At 34.8% G+C, this 15,504-nt stretch overlaps 1 protein-coding gene across 7 annotated transcripts in view; it reads left to right on the forward strand.

The window, feature by feature from the left end:
- Positions 1-15,504, forward strand: part of CNTLN (centlein) — a 363,805-nt gene that overhangs the window by 245,778 nt on the left and 102,523 nt on the right. For 6 of the 7 annotated variants that reach the window (XM_066257308.1, XM_066257310.1, XM_066257311.1 and 3 more), the window contains 2 exons: positions 2,920-3,458; positions 8,309-8,501. In XM_066257308.1, coding sequence (XP_066113405.1) covers positions 2,920-3,458; positions 8,309-8,501 — 732 coding nt within the window. The remainder of the gene's footprint in view (positions 1-2,919; positions 3,459-8,308; positions 8,502-15,504) is intronic. The other variant, XM_066257309.1, reaches the window with a different exon arrangement.

Raw genomic sequence — 15,504 nt, forward strand, 5'->3', positions numbered from 1 at the left:
GCATGAAAAAGTGGGAAATGCAAGTAAAAAATCTGTAACCACTCTATAAGACACACCCAGTTTTTAGACCCCAAATTTTTTGAAAAAAGATGTGTCTTATACATGGGGAAATATGGTATTTTCATTGGACCATATGTCATATTAACATACTCATTTGTCACTGTTTTTTATATTAACCAAATGCAATTGTGTGAGTCACAATTTAACCTCTTTTAGTTGAGTTACCTTATTTTAAAAGGATGTAAATTGCGGGAGTCTCCCGGAATGTGCCACCCTAGAATGCAAATTATTTAAAAATGAAGTCAATTAAAGACCTTGGGCTTCAAGCCAATGATCTTTGGGCTCAAGCCAGCGACCAAGGGATCATGTCTATGATACCACACTCAGGTTGGCGACCCACACTCAAGCTGGTGAGCCCATTCTGAAGCTGGTGACCTTGGAGTTTTGAACCTGGGTCTTCAGTGTCCCAGGCCTATACTCCATCCACAGCAACACAGCCTGGTCAGGCCACACTGATTAATACAGTATTTTTATACTACCACTGTCAAATTTAGTTTTTGAAAAAAAGACATATTAATTACTTTCACAAAACACATTTTAAAAATATATTCTATTTTACATCACGCTGGCATCTAACATACTAAAATATTTTAAAATATATTTGTGACAAATATACTGTTTTGGATAGTGACTGAAGACCACTGAAACTGAAGAGATGGTAAAAAGTGATATTATTTGTCATACTTTTTACTAAATGGAGAATAAGATTTGGAGATAGAGTGATTAGAAGAAGTAAAAAAGTTTGTCAGTGTTTTTGAACACTGTAATATTTGTCACATTGTCCAGTTCTTCAAATATATATATTTGCAATTTGAAGGACAATATATATATATATATATTTTTTTTTTTTCTGAAATACACAAAGGTTTATAACAGTCTGGTACAACTTTCCTATATACCTTTACTCCAGGTAAAGAGTAAGCCCTATAAGACATAGGTCTATTAGTAAGTGAATATAACATATGGTGGAAAAAAGTGATTAAAAATCACTGTGATTCTTCATATTGTATTAGGAAATATTCATTTCCAGGACAGAATAACCAATCAGTAAATGACTGTTGAATTAAATGAAGGGTGTTGAATTCACAAGAAAAGGGGGCACAGGCCCTGGCTGGTTGGCTCAGCGGTGGAGCATCGGCCTGGTGTGCGGGGGACCCGGGTTCGATTCCCGGCCAGGGCACATAGGAGAGCCGCCCATTTGCTTCTCCACCCTCCCCCCTCCTTCCTCTCTGTCTCTCTCTTCCCCTCCCGCAGCCAAGGCTCCATTGGAGCAAAGATGGCCCGGGCGCTGGGGATGGCTCCTTGGCCTCTGCCCCAGGCGCTAGAGTGGCTCTGGTCGCAACAGAGCGACACCCCGGAGGGGCAGAGCATCGCCCCCTGGTGGGCAGAGCGTTGCCCCCTGGTGGGCAGAGCGTCGCCCCTGGTGGGCGTGCCGGGTGGATCCGGGTCGGGCGCATGTGGGAATCTGTCTGACTGCCTCTCCCCGTTTCCAGCTTCAGAAAAATACAAAAAAAAGAAAAAGAAAAAAAAGAAAAGGGGGCACAGAAGGATAAGTAAATCAGAGATGACTTAAACTCATGTTTAAGAAACAACTTTATTTACCATCATAAGTCCAGTAAACTGAAAAGGTTTAAAAACATGCCTAAGTTTCATCTTGTGTATTTCTGTAATATGATTTTAAATCATGAGTTGTCAATACATCAAAAATGTTTTCTCCTTTGAAGAATTTTGTTTTAAAAGTAAATACCAGTCCATATAGTTTTTTCATCGTTTAGGTTTCTTGCTTAACTCAATTTTTCTTGATGCCAGTTCTTTGTTCATTTATATATATATATCTTGTGTAATAGTCTACAAAATCCTGGATTTGAATCCCAGTTTAAACCAGGAAGTATTTACCTCTTTGAGTTACTTAAGTTTTCAGAGCCTCCATTTCCTCTTCTGGGAGGATAACTGTTGACTCTACTTATCTTATATGTTTTTGAGATGATCAGAAGAGGTCATGGTTATAAAACTATTTTATAAATGGTAAAATTTACTTTCCATATATAGTAAAATTGAAGATTTAAATTGGAATTAATTCCTCATTGAAACTCATGGCTTAGAATTAATTGCACTTTCTTTTATTCCCAGACTAATGGCATTTAGATTTTATCCTTTATTAGATTATTTATACAAGTTCTTTCCAAATAGTTTTCTAAAATTTTTTAAGGTTTAATGTTATTTCTGTCATTAAATGAATATTGTTTATTAAACTAAATGAAAAAATTTAATTCATATACAATCTAGAAATAATTATAATTTAAAGTTTTTAGACTTTTCTTTGGTAAAATGTCCCTTTATTGTGTAAACTAACAACCTTATGACTACTAAAATTACATTTTTTCTAGTTTAGAAAAAAGCATTCTTTATAAAGTATTTCATATTTAGGCCATTAGTTTTTCATATGATTGTTAAGTGTTGAAGAAAAAAATGTTATTTTATAAATAAGGTTTCTTTATGTACCTATTTTTTAACTTTTTGTGTAAATTGGTTTTCTCTGAAAAAAATTTTATTCTCAATGAGTAGATTGTATAGCCAAAGCACTTAGGATTTCTGAACACTTTGCTAAGTTTATTAACATATTTATTTTTGTGTCACTTTGTATAGAAATTTAACTTCTTTTACCATCTGTCCTTATTGCACAGATGTATTATTACATTTTAGAATGGATTTTATCTATGCTACATGAGTTATTTAGAAATTAAGTACTGGAGATTTATATTGTTCTTGTGCTTAATTTATTTACTTAAGTAAGAAATGATAATAAAATACAATGGGTTATGGTTTTGGACTTCTAAAAGAATAAACTCTTCTGTTTAGGTTATTGAGTTGGAAAATCGGCTAAAATCTTTTGAGAAAAGGTCAAGAAAGTTGAAAGAAGGGAGTAAAAAATTAGCAAAAGAAAATGATTTCCTAAAATCCCTTTTAAAACAGCAGCAAGAAGATGCAGAGATGAGAGAAAAAGATCTAGAACAGCTACAAAAGGGGAATAAAGATGTAGAAAAAGACAAAGCTGAACTTCAGGTAAAAATCAGTGAGTTGGAGAGAGAAGTCACTTTCCTAAGGAGACAAGTGGCAGAAGCTAATGGGTTGAAAAAGGAAAATGAAGAGCTGATGAAGTCAACAGAGAAATTTCAGCATTCAGCAGACGAAGGTAAATCTGAGATGGCCACTACAGTAGTGAGATCTGGACAATATGATTGTAAAACAACCACTACCAAGGTTAAATTTAAAGCTGCCAAGAAGAAGTGCTGTGTGGGTCGTTACCACACTGTTCTAAATCACTCCATCAAGGTTATGAGCAATGTGTTTGAGAACCTCAGCAAGGACAAGGACTGGGAGGATATGAGTGAAAGCAGGTAAGGCTCTCATTAACTTCGCTCTGTGGTGGGGACACTGTGCATATGTAAAGCACCAGCAAATGGAGATTGAATTTCAACTACTGTCGATTTGGTATTCAGAAAAAATACTGTCAGATCCTTTGAAATGTCTTGGGAGGTCTTGTTCTGAGCTTATTGACTGAAATTTGCATGCAAAATTAGCCACAACTGCAGGAGTATTTGAATAGGTGCCAGGAAACCCAAAAGAAGGCAATGCTTGATTTCTTCCAGTGATGCTATTTTCATGCAGTCATGAGGCTTGAAATTGACAGTTTGGCAGGTTGATTTAATTTGCTGGCCCTTTGCATATTCACCACTGACAGCTAAGGATTCCCAGGCAAGCCTACTAAGTCGGTTTAGTTATCTTGTGACATGCCAACCTGGGAGGAGAAACATTTTTCCCCCTTAATTTAGTTAGATAAATTTTGAATGACCCATTTCAGCTTGTTACCAGATGTCTACAAGCTGTTTAACATACTTTAAATTAAGAACCATCTTCACTAATTATTTCATGTATGTATTATGCAAAGTCATTGTACTAACTTTAATTGAATGGTGGTTAAAATTTAGTTCTTTAAAGTTACAGCTCTGCAAGTTCCTAGTCTTAAGTTATATAACCACTAGTATGTAACAACAGGAGAATACTAAAATCTATATTTCTTTCCCTTACCCTTGGCTATACATTCATATATGCACTTGAAGCACATCAATAACCAGAAAGGCAAATGGATAATAGAACACCCCTTTAGACTTAAATAGGAGAGGAGTTTGTGTTGCCAGAATTGCTAACAGACAAATTGAATGATTTTCCATAATTCTGTCTTGTTTTGTAATAGTATATATTTCCTTTTATTTTCCTACTTTTTTTTTAAGTCCCCAATAGTGGTCTGTTTTAGATTTAGGATTGGGGTGGGGCACAAAAAAATATAACTTTTCTCCTGTCTTCTAAGTTCTTCTATCTTGGCTAATAATCATATTAATAAAGACAGGTGAAAAGAAAAATATGCCCAATATTTATTACTATGGATGTACATGCCGGGCATATCTTAAGGTGTAAGTGAGAATGGCTTCCATGCCATTCTGGATAAAGGAGAAGTGGGGCAGCGACTTGGATTCTAAAGGAACTAGGTTATTAACAGGTAGGGAAAAGAGCAAACATATGGTCAACAAATTCTTGCTGGGCCATTCAGAAATAGTGGAATATAGAAAAACAGAATTTGCTAGATTTCTTCCTGTCCATCACGTATGTGGTAATTTATATGTGCCAAGGTGAATTAAAGTTTCCTTCCTGAAGCAGGTTTTTCTATCTGAATTTGTTTAGGTATGAAGAAGGGCAGTCATGGGTTCTTTCTGAGTCTTTTGTTTCTTAATAATCAGCTTAAAATCAGCATCACTAAAGGCATATTTGAGGGTGACAAACTTTGGTCCCCTCGGGATGTCTCTAGATAGTTCTCTTAAGCAGAGGTATAAAACTGAAACTTATCTTAAACTTGTGCACATATTAGAATCACCTGGTGATCTTAGACAAATTCCAAAGCTCAGACCAGACCCAGTACAATTCAATCTTAATTCCTGGACTGAGATACAAGCTTCAGTATTTTTTTAAGCTCTTTAGCTTATTCCAAGTACAGACAAGTTTGGGAACCACTGTTTTAAATGATCATTGAGTCAAACCCCTTGTCATCAGGTAAAAAACTCACTAACAAATTTATGAAGGTAAGGAAGAAAGACCAAATCTGCATTTCCATTCTTTGTTACTTCTAGGGTTTTTCCCCTTGTTCTCAAAAGCAGTTAAAAATAAAATAGTAGCTTAAAACCCACTAAGCCCTTCATGGAAATTCTAGTTTCAGGAACTAATTTATATCTCAGCCAGTTGGTACTACCCATTATTCATAATATAAGTTCCACTTTACTCATAGGTATGTATGTATGAATAAATATATGAAAGTTAAATAATACATTCAATTATAATTTCATCATATTAGTGTGTGTGCAGAAGGTCACATATTTTGGGTAATATATCACACACTATTTCTTAAAACATAGAGATTTAAGTTATTTAGCAATGAAACTCAATTTTACACTGTGAGGATTAAGTATTGCATTTCTTGCATGACAGAATATTCTTAGGAATCACTCAGCTGCAAAGAATTCTTCAACAATTAGAAGTCCCACAGTGGAGCCTAAAAACTTCAGTACATTCAGTTTCTTTTAGCTTTTCATAGTCGGAATGAAATACAAGAAATTTACTTGGATATTGAGAAAAATAGAACTTGTCCTTTATATATAAATATATCATTTAATTTTTACATTATTAATATTTATTTCTTATCATTGAATGATATACAAGAATATTCTGTCAAATGACAAAAATAATACAATTCAGTAATGAGTTTGAAGTCCTTTTTCCAAGGAACAACAGTCCATAAATTAAGGGAGTACAGAGCCTAACAAGCAGTCTAGCACTCTTCCTAAGGGAATTGTGATGAGTTTTATAGAGCATTAAAAAAGGCAATGAAGAAACAGAGCATAACTGGCTAGGAGGTTGAATATTTCCTAATAAACCTATTCTATTTTCTAGGGTAAGCTAAGCTAGCTAAAGCTGAGTTGGAAGATTGTGATTGGGGTAGGTTAGGTTTCCTTGATCGTGAGGTATGAGGTGGAAAAATTAATTTCCCTTCTACCCTTTTAAAGTCTTCTGGCTGGACTAATAGTCAAATCAACATGAGAAAGGTTAATAGGAGAAAATGACTAAATCTAGTAGAAAGGCAGTTTACATGGAAATAGAAAAACAAATGTTTGGTAAATAACTGTTTGTTGGGCCATCTTTAAAATAGGATACAGAGAGACTTAGATCAAAGTGGCTTTGCTACGTTCCTCCCTGTGCATCACACACTAGCTCATATTAAACTATAGGTATCTATGACTGTATCTCCCTTACTGGAGGAGGTTCTCTATGTAAATTCTTTCAGGCAGTAAGAGAGAAGTTTAAAGGTTTATCCTGAGTCTTATGTTTCTTGAAAATAACCAGCTTAAAATAATATTCCAAAGGACATATTTTGGGATAACACACTCTGCTTCCCCTCAGAGTTATTTCTCGTTAAGTGTGGCTGACTTGGGTTTCAATTTCTGACATGAACAGGGCCACTGAAGCAGCCTGCATTTTGTGGGCTCCAGTATGCAAATTACCTTTATCAATGTCCATTCTTTAGTACGTAATAATTAAGAATTGTCGTTAATATCTTAAAGAAGAAAAACAATTTCATCAAAGCTCGTTTGTTTAATTTGTGGATAACATGACATTGAAAGGGATGGTAACTCTTTTACAAATACCCAAAGATCTCAATAGATTGAGACGATTCAGTTGTACACAAGACTACAGCATTCTTTACTTGGCTATAAAATGCCATTTGTTTGCAACAGTGTACATAAAACTATTTTATAAGGCTTTGTTAAATCTTGTGTGAGTTTACAGTACAATATACATGCCAGACAAGCTTACACAATTTTAGTCTGCACTTACCCGGTGTTCTACTAAGTACTTACACTTGGAATATGAAATTGAATTCTGGACATAATGCTCCATCAAAATAAGATGGAGCACATTCAAGAATGGTCAGGGTGGGGAAACATCTCAAAATCATACATATTAGAAATATTTGACAAAGTTAGGGATGTTTTGCTTAGAGATGTCTTAAGCATTATATAACTGTGTTTAAATAGTTAAAAGACCATCCGGGTGGAAAAGGGATCAGATTTACTTGTATGTTCTGCTCAACCTCAGCACTTCTAATGTTTCTTCCTTGCTTTATGTTTTCTCTTTAACACATACTATTAACATATTATGTATTTTACTACTACCTGTTTGTTATCTGTCCCTCTCATCCCACTAGGATGAAAGCTACATGAGAACAGGATGTTTGTCTACTTTATTCACTTACTACTTAATCCCTAATGCCCAGAAAAGTGCCTGGCACCTATTGGATGTTTAACAAATATTTTATTGAATGAAGAACGGCCCTAAGAAATGAAACTGGGATTAATGGGTGAAAGCCGCAGGAATTCAAATTTTGTCCTAGAGTAAGGGAAAGCTTGTTAGAAATGTTAAAGCCTTCTGCCTTGGCTCAGGAAGTAGTGAGTTCTCTAAGGGCGGGTGCCAAGAGGAACCAGGCAAGAGAGGTTAAGTAAAAAGTTTATTAAAGCATCTGCTCACAGATGGGCTGAAACCAGAAAATGGTGTCAGTAGCAAACAAGAGGTAGGGATATTTTTCATAGGTTAGGTGGTCAATGCCAGTCTGGTATTTTGAGTTGAAGTCTGTCATACCCCGGGGTCAGATGTTCTGTTCTCTACAGTTGGCTTATTTCCTCTGATTAGAGGTGGCCCAGCTGAAGGGTCTTTGTGCCCCAGAGACATTGTATGCATCAGCAATAAAGGAACAATGCATCTATGGAAGTTAAAGCACCTGTATGGAAAACTACTGATAAAAGATATTTAACACTGCAGGGATGTATAAGTATTGTCCTAATAAGTTCTCCAAACCTGATAGTATTAAAACTTGTGCTTCCCAAGTTAACACTTAGAAAAAATACTAGAGAAGTGATGCTAGTATGTTATTTGATACTAGGTAATATAATTTCTTTATGAGACTTTATAATTTTATAAAATATATTTAGACTAATTTTCTTTCTTACCATTGAGAACAAGTGCTCAAATTAAACTTAAAGCTTTATGTGTAGAATGAGCTACAATATTATTTGGACTTGGACTTAAAAGAATTTCACTTAACAGCTCTTCTTCTTGGGTTTTATGTTTCCCTTTTGTTTAAAAGCAGTGATTCTGAAACACATACTTCTCAAAATTTGGGAACAGTTATTGTAGAGACATCCCAGAAAATAAATCCTGCACGGGATGGAAGAGACCAGAAAGAACAGAAGACAGAAGGTGATCAAACAGAAGACAGCCAAATGCAAGGAAAAAAAATAGTGCAAATATATTCAAATACAAATGGCAAGACACCAAAGGTATACCAGCAAATTTTGCTTAATTATAAAATATGTTTTTAATTTTATCTTATACTTTATTACTGATGCCAAAATTTGTTGCCAGTGATTTAATTTGAATCCTTAAAAATTTAACTTTTCTTTGAAATATTCATGACAAATACACATTTCTTAATATCTTTCAACTCCAGTTTGTTACTTTTTTTTTTTAAAGATTTTATTTATTTATTATAGAGAAGGGGGGGGAGCAGGAAGCATCAACTCCCATATGTGCCTTGACCAGGCAAGCCCAGGGTTTTGAACCGGCAACCTCAGCGTTTCCAGGTTGATGCTTTATCCACTGCGCCACCACAGGTCAGGCCAGTTTGTTACTATTTTTGATATAGGAAAATGGAAATTGAGGCCCTGGCTGGTTAGCTCAGTGGTAGACTGTTGGTCCAGCATGTGGAAGTCCCAGGTTCGATCCCATCAGGGCACACAGAGAAGCTCCCGTCTGCTTCTCCATCCTTCACCCTTTTTTCTGCCCCCCCCCCCCCACAGCCATGGCTCATTAGAGCATGTTGCCCCGGGCACTGAGGATGGCACCATGGCAATGGTTCCATAGGGGTCTTGCCCAGTGGATCCCAGTCAGGGTGCATGCAGGAGTCTGTCTCTCTGCCTCCCCACCTCTTACCTAATAATAAAAAAAAATTTTTTAAATGTAAACAGTATTCTCCTCAGTATAAATCTTAAGGTATTTATATTGCACCCCACATATACAAAATTAAAGGTGATAATAAGCTCATTATTGTTTTCAGATATATGAAATGTACCAAGTGGAGAAAATTCTGTTCTTTTTATTTTGTTTTGTTTTTTGTATTTTTTTTATCGAAGTGAGAAGCTGGGAGATAGAGAGACAGACTCCTGCATGGGCCCAACCGGGATTCACTCAGCATGCCCACCAGGGGGCGATGCTCTGCCCATCTGGGGTATTGCTCTGTTGCAACTGGAGCCATTTAGCGCCTGAGGCGGAGGCCATGGAGCCATCCTCAGTGCCCTGGCCAATTTGCTCCAATGAAGCCTTGGCTGTGGGAGGGGAAGAGAGGAACAGAGAGGAAGGAGAGGGGGAAGGGTGGAGAAGCAGATGGGCACTTCTCCTGTGTGCCTTGGCTGGGAATTGAACCTGGGACTTCCACATGCCAGGCTGATGCTCTACTACTGAGCCAATCGGCAAGGGCCGAAAATTCTGTTTTTTACTAATCTTTGTGATCATAACGTTATTTAGTTTAATTAAATCTATAAATTTCTAATTTCTCAACGTGTTTTAAATCTTAAAAATATTAATGTTCCAAAAATATTAATATTTCAAAACAACTTATTTAGTTATTCTGACTATGGATATATCATCTCACCAAAAGGTTTGCCTGTTCAGCATAAATCTGAAAAACAAAGGAAAGATAATTTTGTTGTAAAATATACTTTAGTCAATTAACTTATCGGGTTCTTTTAAAATCAAATCCAAAAGTGTTTATTTTTTTGAGATCTGGCAGAATTTTGGAAGAAAATGTTTAAGGATACCAAAACTGTGTTTTAGTTAGCACCAGAATAAAATTCAGATGAAAAATTATATGTTAAATGTCTGCTGATTTATTGATTGGTAAATTTTATAGAAACCTCCTATTTAGCCACATAGTATTTGGATGGGAATTTTGTTTAGTTGCAGTCATTTATGTGCAGCACAATGAGTTTGTAAGTAATTGTAACTCATAATTTTATTAATATAATAGAATATGGTATAAGCTACTTTGAATAAATTTATGCACATTGTTTGCACTCAGAAAGTAAACATTGACCAAATTGTAGCAATTGTGTTTTGAAAATATAGAATTTCTCACTAATCTCAAAAATAACCATTATTTATTTTAAAATTGATTGATTGATTTTTAGAGAGGAGGGAAAGAAAGTAAAAAATATCTATTTGTTGTTCTACTTATTTATGCATTCATTTGTTGATTATTGTATGTGATGGAACCAGCAACCTTGGTGACACTCTCACTGACTGCTGAGCTAGGCCAGTCAGGTAGCTTTATTTTACTTTAGTCACTTCAACTTTAAATGAATCACTAATCTTCTTTTCTTTATAATTGTATCTCTCTTAATATGGTTAATTTTGCTTGTTTTTGAATTTTATACATTCTATACACTGTATCTTCTGTAGTGTCTGGCTTCTTGTGTTTATTATTTTGCAAAATTCACTTTTATTGCTGTATATTGTACTTTGTTGTCTGACTGACTATACCTCAGTTTATCTATTCTACTGCTGAATTTTAGGTTGCTTCAGTTTGGATTTCTTACAAATAATGTTGGAATGAATATTCTTGTACATGTCTTCTATTGCACAAGTGAGGTCATTTCTGTAGGAATAGTAGGAATGGAATTACTGTACATAGATTATGTTTCTCTAAGTTTTTAATTGATGATAGTATTTTCCAAGCATTGTACCAACATTTTGCACCTAGCAACAAACTACAAAAATCTTTACTTCTCCTCATCAACACTTGATATGTTAGTCTTTATCTCAGTCACTTTTTTTTTTATATGTTGAGGTATATCATTGCAGGTTCAATTTACATTTTTGTGGTTATTAATAAAATGTTGAATACTTTCTCAGAATTATTAACCATATGAAATTTTTTAGTAAATTGTCCTTTCAAATCTCTTCCCATTTAAACATGAGTTTTCTGTATTTTTCTTATTTATTTGTAGGAGTACATATATATGCTATATATGAGTCTTCAGTTGGTTATATACATTGTGGATATCTTGCCCTACACCATACTGTGTTTATTTAAGGCTCTTCTTTTCTTTTTTCAAATTGGATTTAATTTAGAAGTTCCAAATCCAGAGTTTTCCGGCTCACTCTCCTCCTCATGTAGTTTGAGGGTAGGTACCCATTATGTGTCAGATACTTTATATAACCAAACTTAATTAATGTAACAATCCACATGAAATAGACACTGGCTTCTTCCTGGTACTGAGGAAGCCAAGATTCAGAGAAAACTAGGACTTGTCTAGTGATACAGCTAAGTAAATGGCAGCACTGAGATTTATTTTATTGTATTTATGTATTTGCATATATTATTAGAGAGATGAGAATCATTGACTTATACTTGCAGGACTTATTAGTTGGTCATTGATCGCTTCTCACACATGCCTTGTCTGGGGGGGGGGTTCCAGTCAAGCCACCAATGTTGGGTTCAAGCCAGTGACCTTGGACTTCAAGCCAGAGACCTTTGAGCTCAAACCAGTGACCATGGGATCATGTTCATGATCCCACACTCAGGCCAGCAACCACATGCCCAAGCTGGTGAGCCTGTGCTCAAGCCAGATGAGCCCGTGCTCAACCAGGTGACCTTGAGATTTTGAACTTGGATTCTCAGTGTCCCAGGTCAACGCTCTATCCACTTTGCCACTACCAGTCAGACCAAGAGTTTTTTCTTTTTTAAGGTTCTTCATAATGTAGTCTTTTGAAGAACAGAACATCTTAATTCTAATGTCATCAACAATAGAAAGTAAAACAATCTAATTAGAAAATGGACAAACAACATGAACAAACATTTCACCGAGAAGGATACATGAATGACAAATAAGCATATATATATAATATATGTGAATAAATATATATATGATGTTCAACATCATTAACAATTAAGCAAATTCAGATTAAGACTTGATGAGGCACATCTCTATTAGAACAGCTAAAATAAAAAGTAGTCACAATAACAAGTGCTGGCAAGGATGTAGTGAAACTATCTCTTACACATTTCTGGTGTGAATGTAAAGTGGTACAACACTCTAAGAAATAGTTGGCAGTTTCATTAAAAGAAATAAAAAAAACATCATATATTTACATTCAAGCCAGCTATCTCATTCTTGGTTATCACACAAAAATGAAAATTTATGTTTATCCCAAAATCCTATACATGAATGATCATGACAGCTTTATTTGTAATAGACAAAGACTCAAACAACTAAAAAAATTTTTATTGGCTGAATTGTTAAGCAAACTGATAAATCTATACCATGCAATAGTACACAGCAATAAAAAAGGTACACACTGTTGATACAAACAATGTCCTAGCTTTTGACCTCAGTTTTCTAATTTTGAGTTGGGGCTTAAGTTTTCTTTCCTGTCTTCTGCTGTCTGTGTTGCTATTTAAATAGAATTGCAAGGTCATCAGGGATTTTCAGTTGTTCTGTAGTTTGTTGACCACTTGGTTGGTTACTTGTCTCTTAAGTCATGCTTTCACTTCATTTTTAACCTTAAAATTTCCCTAAATATTTCCATGTTAAAAAGTTACTTTAATTGTGCTTGTTTAAAAGATTGAGAATTTTTCTGAATTTCTACTCAGCAATAGTACTGAAAAAGGTAGTCTAGTGCTTTTTTATTTTAGGTCTAGTTATTTTGAAACCAAGTCTGATGGACTAATATTTAAATTTGGTAATTATGTTATGGATCTTTTTACAGTGCTCAGTAATATCACTTAAATGTTAATTGGATCTTAATAAAGCAATGAAAGTTTTAAAAAATATATCTTATCTACTGGTTCTGAAGACAAGTTCAAATGAAACATTTCAAAAACAATTTTGAGAAATGAAACAAAGTTATTTTAAAAGAAAGTAATTACTTCAAAGGAAAGCCTTGTCTTAAATAAGGGTTTCTGGTGTTTGTGTTAACAAATTAGTTTTCTTATTTTAGGGCCATACCTTATTATAATATAATATACTTTATGTATTAATTAAACTAAAATATAGGGTTTATTGACAAACTAACATCCGGTCAAATTTGCTTTTTCTTTCCATTGTTATTATTTATTTGTTTCTGAATTAAGATCTTTGAAAAAAAAATTTAAAGAAATAGTTTTTTAGATTAATTATTGTTTCCCTTTTCTAGCCAATAAAGTAATAAAACTATATTTTATTATTAGGATTTATAATATCTTGGAACATATTTCTATTTAAACTTTTGCTTTGGGAAATTTTTTTTTAATTGGTGCAATGTTTTGAAACAAAAGTCAACATAGCTTTACTTTATTTGGAGTGCCATGGGGAAAACATGCAGCTCCAAGACACTAACTTTATTATCATTAATATTATTTTAGTTTCATTTGTCAGAAAGGATTTATCAGTGTATATGTAACAGAACAACAGTATTTGAGGAAAGGACCTAGATTTCCAGAGAACAAGTTATTAAATATTTTATTTTTGTTGTTTTTGCTGTATTTACTCCTAGGTTTTTAAATGGTCCAATTACTACTATTTTTTTTTTTTTTTAAATAATTTTTTATTATTAATTTTAATGGGGTGACATTGACAAATCAGGGTACATATGTCCAGAGAAAACATCTCCAGGTTATTTTGACATTTGATTATGCTGCATTCCCATCACCCAAAGTCCAATTGTCTTCCGTCACCTTCTAACGGGTTTTCTTTGTGCCCCTCCCCTTCCTCCCTTCCCCCCACCTCCAAAACCACCACACTCTTGTCCATGTCTTTGAGTCTCATTTTTATGTCCCACCTATGTATGGAATAATCATATAGTTCTTAGTTTTTTCTGATTTACTTATTTCACTCAGTATAATGTTATCAAGGTCCATCCATGTTGTTGTAAAAGATCCGATGTCATCATTTCTTATGGCTGAGTAGTATTCCATAGTATATATGTACCAAAGCTTTTTAATCCACTTGTCCACTGACGGACACTTGGGCTGTTTCCAGATCTTCGCTATTGTGAACAATGCTGCCATAAACATGGGGGGGGGGTGCATTTCTTCTTTTCAAACAGTGCTATGGTGTTCTTGGGGTATATTCCTAAAAGTGGTGTAGCGGGGTCAAAAGGCAGTTCAATTTTTAATTTCTTGAGGAATCTCCATACTGTTTTCCACAGTGGCTGCACCAGTCTGCATTCCCACCAGCAGTGCAGGAGGGTTCCCTTCCCTTTTCTCCACATCCTCGCCAGCACTTATTCTATGTTGTTTTGTTGATGAGCGCCATTCTGATTGGTGTGAGGTGATATCTCATTGTGGTTTTAATTTGCATTTCTCTAATGATTAGTGATGTTGATCATTTTTTCATATGCCTATTGGCCATCTGTACGTCCTCTTTGGAGAAATGTCTATTCATTTCTTTCACCCATTTTTTGATTGGATTGTTTGTCTTCCTTGTGTTGAGTTTTACAAGTTCTTTATAAATTTTAATTATTAATCCCTTATTAGACGTATTGTCAAATATATTCTCCCATTGTGTAGTTTGTCTTTTTATTCTGTTCTTATTTTCTTTAGCTGTGCAAAAGCTTTTTAGTTTGATATAGTCCCATTTGTTTATCCTGTCTTTTTTTTTTCTAGCTTCTTTTTTTTTTTTTTTTTTTTTTTTAAATAAATTTTTATTAATGGTGATGGGATGACATTAATAAATCAGGGTACATATATTCAAAGAAAACATGTCTAGGTTATTTTGTCATCAAATTATTTTGCAAACCCCTCGCCCAAAGTCAGATTGTCCTCCGTCACCCTCTATCTAGTTCTCTGTGCCCCTCTCCCTCCCCCTAACTCTCTCCCTCCCCCCCTCCCATGACCTCCCTCCCCCCCCCCTTGGTAACCACCACACTCTTGTCCATGTCTCTTAGTCTCATTTTTATGTTCCACCAATGTATGGAATCATGTAGTTCTTGTTTTTTTCTGATTTACTTATTTCACTCCTTATAATGTTATCAAGATCCCACCATTTGGCTGTAAATGATCTGATGTCATCATTTCTTATGGCTGAGTAGTATTCCATAGTGTATATGTGCCACATCTTCTTTATCCAGTCTTCTATTGAAGGGCTTTTTGGTTGTTTCCATGTCTTGGCCACTGTGAACAGTGCTGCAATGAACATGGGGCTACATGTGTCTTCACGTATCAATGTTTCTGAGGTTTTGGGGTATATACCCAGTAGAGGGATTGCTGGGTCATAAGGTAGTTCTATTTGCAGTTTTTTGAGGAAC

Source organism: Saccopteryx bilineata, chromosome 2, assembly GCF_036850765.1.
Source record: "Saccopteryx bilineata isolate mSacBil1 chromosome 2, mSacBil1_pri_phased_curated, whole genome shotgun sequence".
Classification (NCBI taxonomy): domain Eukaryota; kingdom Metazoa; phylum Chordata; class Mammalia; order Chiroptera; family Emballonuridae; genus Saccopteryx; species Saccopteryx bilineata.